This window comes from Pholis gunnellus (genome assembly GCF_910591455.1).
Source record: "Pholis gunnellus genome assembly, chromosome: 4".
Classification (NCBI taxonomy): domain Eukaryota; kingdom Metazoa; phylum Chordata; class Actinopteri; order Perciformes; family Pholidae; genus Pholis; species Pholis gunnellus.
Window position 1 is genome coordinate 23,174,567 of NC_136530.1, and position 9,623 is coordinate 23,184,189.

Below are 9,623 nucleotides of genomic sequence, written 5' to 3' on the forward strand. Positions count from 1 at the left end.
TCATTCCAATGACACACGAGGAATTATCATATTGAATTATCGCTCAGACCCAATTTCACGACAAGAGACAAAAAAAAAACCGCTCAAGTCTATACAATGAACTAAAATATTAACACAACATTTTCATTTTCCCAAATAACACAGCAAGATGAAAATGCACATGAATTGCTATTCGTTGCTTCAACGTGGACAGTAGATTGTGCTCGATAAGCACAAATAAAATCAGTGTGCTGGATCAGAAAGCTGTTCACAGAGGGGTCCCTGTGTGGATACATGTGAGGTCCTTCCTCAGTGTGACCACCTCTGCACTACTGCTTTTACAGAACTGAACGCGTTCTTCAGCTAGATCCTTCCAGACTGTTCCACGCTTTCTGTGAGCACACAGAAGTGCTCTGGTTTAATCCTATTACATGTCAAGCACAAAGGGAGATAAGAGGTTTATGTTCCGGTTCCTTACAGACAGCCTCTCTCTCTCTCTCTCTCTCTCTCGCGTCACCAGGAGATCTACACATTTGGTCGTTTAGATGCTGGTGCTGACACCGGTTCTTATAGCTATTGTGGAGCCCTGAATAAAGACGTATTGATAATAGGATTGCCTGCGAGGGCTGAGGAGACACTGATGGCGACTGAAGATCAGGTGAAGGAAGTAATCCACAGATGGGTAAGTCAACAACATTCTATCATTTTAACACAATTCAGCTGAGGCAATCATCCTCATCATCACCTTTCATAATGATGCCAGTGGGGCGTGACCTTCAAGCGAGGGGAACCTTTGTGTGCACTTTTTAAGAAATCAATCAAATAACACGCCCACTTTGAGCCGCTGGAAGTCTGCACTGTACGTCGTGCCGTCCTCCTCGTTCACTGACACGACTTATCAGAATACAAGAAAAAGGAAAAGAATCGATTTCATTAAAGTGTTCGTCTCTTGTGGTTTGTGCTGAGAATAAAAAAATCTGCCGACACTGGCGATAACTGACGGGTGCTCTGCCTCCATTTTAGCAAAATACTCCAGAGGACGAGCTGAAGCCAGAGGACTACCAGCAGTTCAAGAAATTGGGGTCTGCCTGTCTCACCCAGGGGGACGGTGCACAACTACTGGAATTCCTTCAGGATGGCAAAAACCAGGTAGTTTCACCGCCATCAACACCACCGCCAGAGTTCCACCGTCTGTCCCGACTAGTTCTACTCACACCTCACACGCTGTGACAGTGAGGTTCAGTGTTAAACTGTCATACAGCACTAAAAGCACACACACACAGTCACACTGCGGCCTCCTGAGCAACGACGGCCACACATCTGTACCGTACAGCCACTGAAGCGAACAGCAGCAGCCACTCCCCTGCTACCCAGCTTATTGCTGAGCATCAACATGCAGCCGCTGTGTACTCCGGGCCTGCTGCTGACCTCTTGACCTGGAGGTGCGGGGAGGAAACAAGCAGATATTCAGTCAGATTTCTCGCTCCACTGGTAACCCTTTTTCGATACGGCGCTCCTCTAAGTGCCCTTGGTTTGTCCCACATCTCTCCGCTCTTCACGCAGTCGTGTGCGGCGTACTTTCAGAAGCTCGTGGCGTTTCTTTACTCTTTGTGGGGCTGAAACAATCCCAAGAGGTTCAAATGATTGATTATCAGATGAAGAAATCCCTGGCTCTGTCATGGAGGGAGATAAAACGGCATGTCCATGATGTATGTTCTAAAGAATTGCTTGTTTCTTTTTTTCTTTTCTGTCAAGGATATTCATATTTTCCCTCGTACCAAATGACATCATACTTTCCAGGCACTTTTTTTAGGAAATTGCCGGTTAATTACAGTGTAATAGATAAGTTAATAAATATGATCGTTCTCTCTTGCACTTAGGGGATCGTGAGGTGTATGGGATGTGTTCTCATGGCACCTCTTCTACAGGAAGTGGTTAAAAAGGAGAAGAGTCTCGATCACGGCCAGGCTGCCATCACACATCTGACCAGGGTACGGGTTCATTCGATTCATCTAGAGAGCGAGACGTGCTTCCTACACACTAGATGTAAAGTCTGTTCTGTTGTGCAGACTTGCAGGCCCGATGAACTCCTGCACAGCTTGCTTGAACTGCTTGAAGACGTTGATCCAGGGGCCATTTGTGAGACCATCTTAGCCCTCGTTCCCCATCTTCAAACAGGTAACACAACACACAACACACGACGCGATGCTGTTACTATGCTCACACATGCTCAACCCTCCGGGACATAAAGCACCGCATTAGCACGTTCTATGACACCTGTAACTCTTTATGCCAACAACCATAACACTTAATACAAGGTCAAATATTACATCTGCTCATATTCTCCAAGATGTGTTCATGAAATTCATGCAAAACAGACAAAGAAAAGTTGCATGAAGGCCTATATCAGCTGCTAATATTCCCTTTAAAAATGCATACATTTATTGCTATTACTTGTTAACGTCGATCCCACAAATGTGTGTGTGGTAGTCGTGGTACTCAGTAGCCAGTTTATCCGGTACAGGAGAGGCGTTTCTGTTATTTTGCCTACCTTCCTTGATATAAATGAGGTTGACAAAATAATAGAAACACTTGTAAGTATAATGCAGCCCCCGAGATGACCATAAAGTTGTCTTGAATCTTAATACAACCTTGATGAAGGGAGGTTTGTGTGCAGGACTTTGGTATCAGACTGCATTTGTTTGGTAGTTAATAAACTGGCTACTGAGCAGAAGTCAAGAACCTCTTGGTGTATTCATGGAGGGTTCACTGATCAAACAGTTGTTTTTCTTTATAACGTGGGGTCTGTCTCCCCCTGCTGTGCATCAATGCAAACAACAACCTTGTGTCCTGGAGCAGTGCTGCTGCGGCTGGGTGACAGAAAGGCAGCCGGCGTGGGCTCGGCTCTGACCGCCCTGCAGCAGCAGCTGTCCCGGCTGCCCGTGCCTTACAGCCGGCAGCGGGAGGAGGCCGACGAGCACGGCCTGTGCCGCTGCTGCAGCGCCCTGGCCGCGTTCGCCAAGCCGTTCGTAGAGGAGGTGAAGGGGAGGAACGGAAAGCACGTGGCCACCGCTGAGAATGAGGAGCTGAGGACCGAGCTGCTCAAGTTGTAGGTTTTTGTCACTATGTTTTGGTTGGTCTAAAGGCAGAGTGATGGGATGTAAATGGATTATTGTTTGAGATTTTTCACTTGTTTGTAGGTGTTCTTTCTTACTTTATCATCTTTGAATGTGTCAATCGTTTTACCTATGTTTTGGTGGATAAGCACTCATGACATTTGTAAAAAAGAAAAAGGCTCAGTTGTGATTTCCTGCAGCTGCATGAGGAGCTTGAGGGAGCCCTTGCTTGAGGCCGAACTGACCCGGGACAGAAAGTCCTCCCTGTGGCTCTTTGCGACAGACATACTGGTAAGAGCAGTCAAACATCAGACGGTGTTTCAAACGTTCATTTGGTTTCTTAAGCAATGTCACCACCGCGCATCACTACAGGTCACACTGCCTGCGATCCAAGAGTCTCTGCCAGAGCTGCTGTTCTTCAGCCCTCTGAAGAACAGCAGCAGTCAGTCCAAGGAGTCAAGAGCCTGTCTGGCTTACCTGCTGTTTGTCCAGCTCATCGGCATCCACAGCTTCCCGGCAGTATTCAGGTGAGCTGCTGCTGAATGTGATAGACAGACTGACTGATGATGCACATTGCTTTGACTGTCCTCTGACACACGTGTGACATTGTACCGTTTCCTGCCGTTCCAGTCCTCTGTTTGTCCTCCAGTGCAACATGGACTACATCAATCAGCTGCTCAGCAGGTACGCTGTCAGGTACAATGTGAACTGAATCTTTGTCATTTTAAAATGATTTCATTGTGTAATCTGTAATCTGGTTTCCTTGACAGCAAAAAGGAATCGCACTTGCTCAAAGGACTGGTAAGGCCACACCGACGTGCAGAGTAAGAAAGCGGAGGTCGTGGGTTTTTTTGGGGCATAATTGTGTGTATTTTCCACACAGGCGCTGTATGCAAAGAGCTTGGAGAGCGTGCAGGACAACAGCCTCCCAGTGAGTCTGCTGGAACTGAAGAGCTTCTACAGCGCGCCACAGGTAAGACGAGCACCAGCCTCTGCTTTACGCTCCTAAAAGCAGCAATAAAGGGATCATTAAAACGACCATTTTCTTCTGTCGGGGGTCTGGTAGGATGTTCAACTGCACACTTACTTTCATGTGACGAGACGCTAGACGGCTTGACGTTATTTAAACCGTAGATCTGATGTAGGATTAGGTTTAAGCTTCTTTTTAAATATGGTAATATTTTTAATGAAACACAACTAAGCCGGGATGCTGATCTACAGAAGTATCTGATTGAAATGAATCGTGCTGTAATTCACAGAATCTGAGGCAGGTTCTTACCGACTGCCCAATGCAGCATTTGGTGAGTCGAGTTACGCTTGATGAGAAAGACGCATTCTACATCTGTTGGAAAGTAAAACGCACTAATTTGTTGCCTTGTCTTTACTGTCCCCAGAGAGAATCGGCACTACAGGTTTTCCAGCTCTTCATCGATAAATTAGACGCTGAAGCGAAGCACAAGTTCTTCAGGTGAGAGGAGGAGGAAGAAGGAGAACACCGAACCAAACGGTTGTGTGTCAACAGCACAAATACAGACAGCGGATCCTCTTATAAGGATACACAATCACTGTGGACTAGATCGCTGGAATACAATATATTGCATATGATTTAAATTCACATGTGATTTTATTCCTGTCAAATGTATTCAGAAGCTACTATAGATTTATGTTCATCTAATTCATACTGATACTCACATTTCTGGTACATTTCCCTGTCATAATTTGAACACATTACTCCTGGTTTAAACAGCTGTATGTTTACACCCGTTTGAGGGCGGATCTCTACATTTTCCTACTTTTATCAATATACCACAGTCAGCGTGCTCCACTGCTAAACTGTTGCACGTGTTCATGTTTAACTGTATTTCAATTGATGTTGTGTTTTTCTTCGCTGTATTCTCGCTGCAGCTACATCTCATCTGAAGTCGATTAACAAAAGTCTCGTGTTGTGTTGCAGGTGCATGTTAAAAACCAGCAACCATGCAGGAGTCGAGAGTTACATAGTAAAGAACATCAGGAGTCAAGTGGAATTTTCTATGAAGGTGAGATAAAAAGAGTTACAAAAATCATTAATATTTATTTTATGTTTTGTACGGCTTTAGAAGGTCCTGCCTCTGTATCGTGGTCTTGATGGTGTTTGAGCTGGTGGTGTTATTCTCACTTGTTTAATCCGTTAACTCTCCTCCAGCCGGGTACTGACAACAGAGGCTTCCTGGGGGAGGAGTTTCTCTCATTGTTGGGACTGGTGTTGAGTTTGCCAAAAGGTGCTCAGACAGATTTGCTTCAAAGCATGGACAGGTCAGTAAAATGAGCAACAGATAGACACAGACAGGCCTGCTCGTATACGTTTGGGCCGATACCTACAATAGAACAGGTCTGTAGTTGTGAGAACTGGAGCCACTGAGCAATGCCCCGTCTGTGTTTGTCCATCAGGATAATGGAGAGTCTGAATCTCCTCCGCTACCTCCTCATCAGGGGCAAAGAACTGAGGAGCGCTGTAAGTCTCACTTATTCAATGCCTCCACAGCTCTTCAGCCTGGTTAATGCACTAAGCTGATGCTCTACTACTCCTCCTCCTCCTCCTCCTCCTCCTCCCCCTCAGACAGATGTGTGGGAAGAGCTGAGCGGGATCAAAGAGGAATACCTGAAAACGCTTCGCGTGTGTATCCGCATATCAAGAGGATACTATTCCTCTGAACTGAAGGCACTGAGGGGGGATCAAAAGCTGAAGGCAAAAGGTCAGCGTTAGCTGCTGATCTGTGCAACTAAACAACATTGAAATGACCTTTCCATGCTGTGAACCTTCTCCACTTTCCTCTCCAGAAGCCAGAGAGGCTGCCAGATCCACCAGAGTGTTAAAAAGCATGGCGGTGAAACATGAGGAAGTGTCCGATATGTCCCCAGAGGTCCAGCACCAGGTGAAGACACTTCCTCTCCTTTTGATTAGCATTTTGACCCTTCTTTAGGATCAGCACGCTGACTGTAGCCATGTGCCCCCACAGGTGCTGCAGAGTGCTTTGGTGACGTTTGACCTGATGGAGAGTCTGATCGTGCGTATCGACGAGATCACGGAGGAAAAGAGGAAGAACTGAAGCCGGGTGTCACTTCAGACCGCCGGGATATTTGGAAGAACACCGTTTTATTTCTGTTTGACTGAAAAAACATGCAGGGCAAAAAAACTATTCATTTTTTTATGAAAAAAAATGTAAAAGAAAAATAGAGCAAACTGTGCTAATAACATAAACATCTTTTACATTTGCTTTTGTATATTTACCAAGTAACACTTGTACTTTAGCATCAAATAAAACACGTGTTAAGTGTGTGAACACGCTGCGCTTCAGAGAATGTCTCTCAGCATCTCCCACACTGGACTGCTTTCGATGACGTGAGCCCGAGCCAGAGACATGCGATCGCGGATACTGTCTACATGCGGCTTACTGGTGGCCTGCAGACAGAGGAGCCTCGGCTAACTTCAGAGTATCACGGCGGCACGTCTACATCATCATCAAGAGTTAACACACAACTGAGCCCGTTTCTTTACCTTGGCAATCGTCAACATTCCTTTAACAAGCTCTGCGTTGTTTCGCACCGGCAGGATCCTGAGACTGCTGCCAAAGAATCTGAAAAAGACAAATAATATGAATCTTAGTGTCATAATGTTACCATAACAACATTAACAAAACAAGAGGGTAACACTCTGCCAGGTTGAGAACCTGCGTTAGTACCTGTGTTGAATCACCGATAAGACTTCCAATTCCTTTTTCCCATTAAAGGGAGCATACAGGAGCAGGAAGCTGTTCCTGTGTACTTGCACAAAAGTCTTTATCCTCTCGATGAGTCCGGATTCCTCAAAATGCTCCAGGAGGTCTTGGGGGTCAACCAACAGAAATGCAGTGCCTGGACAAGTTACAAACGGTCCACTTTATTCACCTAAACACAACATGGTATTACTTGTTGACTGAGAGGCACTGTTGTTGCATTTGTGGTCCGCTTTATAGATCAGGTAAGGGTCAAATAGCAGCCTATCGAGGCACTGCTGTGTGTGTGTGCAGAGCTCGTGTTGACCACGTGGTTATCTAACAGCAGCTGTACCTGACAGAGGGAAAATAAATGCTCCAGACTCAACGCTGTCTGAAAACCGGATTCGGTGCTGTTGCGCGCTTAAAATCCTGTTTGTGTCGTGGTTCTGAAAAACAAATAAAGATAATTAGACAAAGTTGAACGAGTAACGTTTCACTAACTGTTGTTTATTCGAGCGCATGCTTAGCGTGTTGTCTGTGTTATAGCTTTAAGCTAGCTAAGTTAGATAGCTAGCAGGACACCAGGGTCGGGGATTAACATCAGAGGCCAGACTGCTGCTGGCACGTGCCAGATTCACTGGCAGACAAAACAAACAAACAATGGTAATCTAATGAGTGGCTGCTACATTTTGGAATCCAACTGCCACAAAAAAAAAGTGAATTTCTAACTATATAGCAAACCCATATATAATATTCTTCACACCTGAAAGCAAAGAGACCTGAACACCTACCTGGAGAGACGAGCTCACGATAATCGTTGTTTTCCACTGAGGACTCGTTACTGCGTGTGACGCCATCATTAAGAGTGCTGGTAATGAGACCCACTTTTTTTTCGCGGGGGGCTCGGTGGACTAATGTCGTCGCGGTACATTCGCACGAGACAGCCGCCTCTGTATCTTGACGGCAGTAATGCTAGCATGAAGCCACGAGAGGGCGCTGCGGTACTATCTAACAACACTTCCTGGCTTCTCCAACGTTTTAGTGTCTAAAACCGGCGTAAACTAACACAAACCAATGTGCAAAAAATACAAAGGACTGGAATGCACTTTGTATTTTTTTGTCGGTTGACATTGTTATTTTGCGGTGGACACAGACGTTTCTTTACTAGTTATGCTAATTTACAGCTGTCACCGTGTCTTTAGAAATATCCGTCCACTCGTGACTGTATAATTATACATTTTAACGCGTCATTGCAGGATAATGAATTCAAATGTTTAGGATGTCAGGATAAGCACAGGTGTACTAACGAAGGCTCCACACCTGTCTCAGTAAGCCAAACCACTCAGCAAATGTAAACTAATGTAATTATTACACCTGTGCAACCAGTAAAACTGACATTACAATAGAAAAACAAAAGCTAAATCAGTGCACAGTGTCTGTGTCACATTCCTTTATGACTTGACAGTAAGTGACACTTTTCTTTTTTCAATAAACACAAACCTTTATTTTCAATATGACACTAAATGCAAGCCACTAGGCCAATATTATTTTTTTTCTTTAAGAAACTTCAGTCAACCATATTATCAGAAGACTGTCGTGAGAAAGAGGTGGGTTTTTTTCTTACTCTATTATTTTCTAGAGCTTCGAAGCAACATCAATTAAACAGTCAGACATACAAAAATATCAGCATGCATAACAGCCCGTTTGTGTCAAAAAAACAGTCCACCGAGGGCATGATGGGAAATTGCAAATAAGCTTCTGCAAAGCCCAGAGTTCTGCAGAGTCCAGAAAAAAAGACAGACAGAACATGATTATAAATCATAATGAATTAAGACAAAGTTGATGTAAAGACGTTCAACGTTCATAGAGAAGGTGTGAACTGTCCGGCAGGCCCTCTCTCTCTCTCTCTCTCTGTGCAGTCAGTGATGTGTTTCCAGTTCCACGATGGTCCACTCCCCCTGTGGAGATGCAGCGTCTTCCGGGGAGAAGCTGGTGACTGTGATGCTGGTGGAGGAGTCCTCCATGGGCGAGATGAGCTCCGCCCAGCGCTTGAAGGTCTCCTTCTCTGGGGACAGGAAGCCCTGCAAGTCCAGGCAGTCCCGCGACAGCGACAGCGTCTGCTTGATGAGGTACTGGGCCAGGTTGAGCTCCTCGGGCACGGGGTTTATGACGCCCAGGTTGGACTCGTGGTCCGAGAGGAGCTGCCTGAGCAGGCTCCAGTCCCGCTCGGCAAACTCATTGCTTTTGTCATCGTCCCCTCTTTGCTTCTCCTCCTCCTCCTCCTCCTCCTTCCCTCTAACATTCCTGTCCGAGCAGCGCTCAAACGCTTCTCCCACATCCGTCTCGTAGATGGGGGAGAGGGCTTTGGACGGTCGGTGGTCATGTTTGCCGGTTTGATCCAATCTGTCACAACCATTGTCCCCTAAAAACAATTGACAATACTGCAAAATGACAAAGTGCTTCCACTTCTCCACAGTTCTTTTACACATTTCAGAGACTAGTCACTGTGCACTACAATAAAAACACTGATAACTGAATCTTTACTCTTAATGCAACTGTGTCCTGTAACAAGACATCCCGCAGGGAAGTTAGGTGAGCACAGCACGGAAGCACAGCACGGAAGCAGTGTCACCGACGGTCACATTGGGCTCAGTTAAATGGCTATACCATCACACACCTTAAATCCATTAGTTTGATATTCACCAACTTCCAATATGGATGTCAACGGTATACAGTTGCCTTAAAGGTAAGGACCTGAATGCATCTCTTTATCCACCTGTTCAAACAAAGT

General features: G+C 45.5%; 2 protein-coding genes across 2 annotated transcripts; one reads left to right on the forward strand and one right to left on the reverse strand.

The window, feature by feature from the left end:
- Positions 1–619: 619 nt before the first annotated feature.
- Positions 620–6,184, forward strand: LOC306694922 (glomulin-like; the record flags this gene model as incomplete). Its single annotated transcript, XM_079157974.1, has 18 exons — positions 620–661; positions 1,003–1,128; positions 1,860–1,970; positions 2,049–2,157; positions 2,839–3,088; positions 3,296–3,386; positions 3,468–3,622; positions 3,726–3,779; positions 3,866–3,896; positions 3,979–4,068; positions 4,355–4,396; positions 4,490–4,563; positions 5,050–5,134; positions 5,281–5,390; positions 5,526–5,589; positions 5,695–5,830; positions 5,916–6,010; positions 6,095–6,184. The coding sequence occupies 18 exons, from the start codon at positions 620–622 to the stop codon at positions 6,182–6,184; spliced, it is 1,755 nt and encodes a 584-aa protein (XP_079014100.1).
- Positions 6,185–6,429: 245 nt separating this feature from the next.
- cUnh1orf146 (chromosome Un C1orf146 homolog) lies at positions 6,430–7,689 on the reverse strand (the record flags this gene model as incomplete). Its single annotated transcript, XM_079158278.1, has 5 exons — positions 6,430–6,537; positions 6,634–6,712; positions 6,818–6,989; positions 7,185–7,278; positions 7,624–7,689. The coding sequence occupies 5 exons, from the start codon at positions 7,687–7,689 to the stop codon at positions 6,430–6,432; spliced, it is 519 nt and encodes a 172-aa protein (XP_079014404.1).
- Between the last annotated feature and the right edge of the window lie 1,934 nt (positions 7,690–9,623).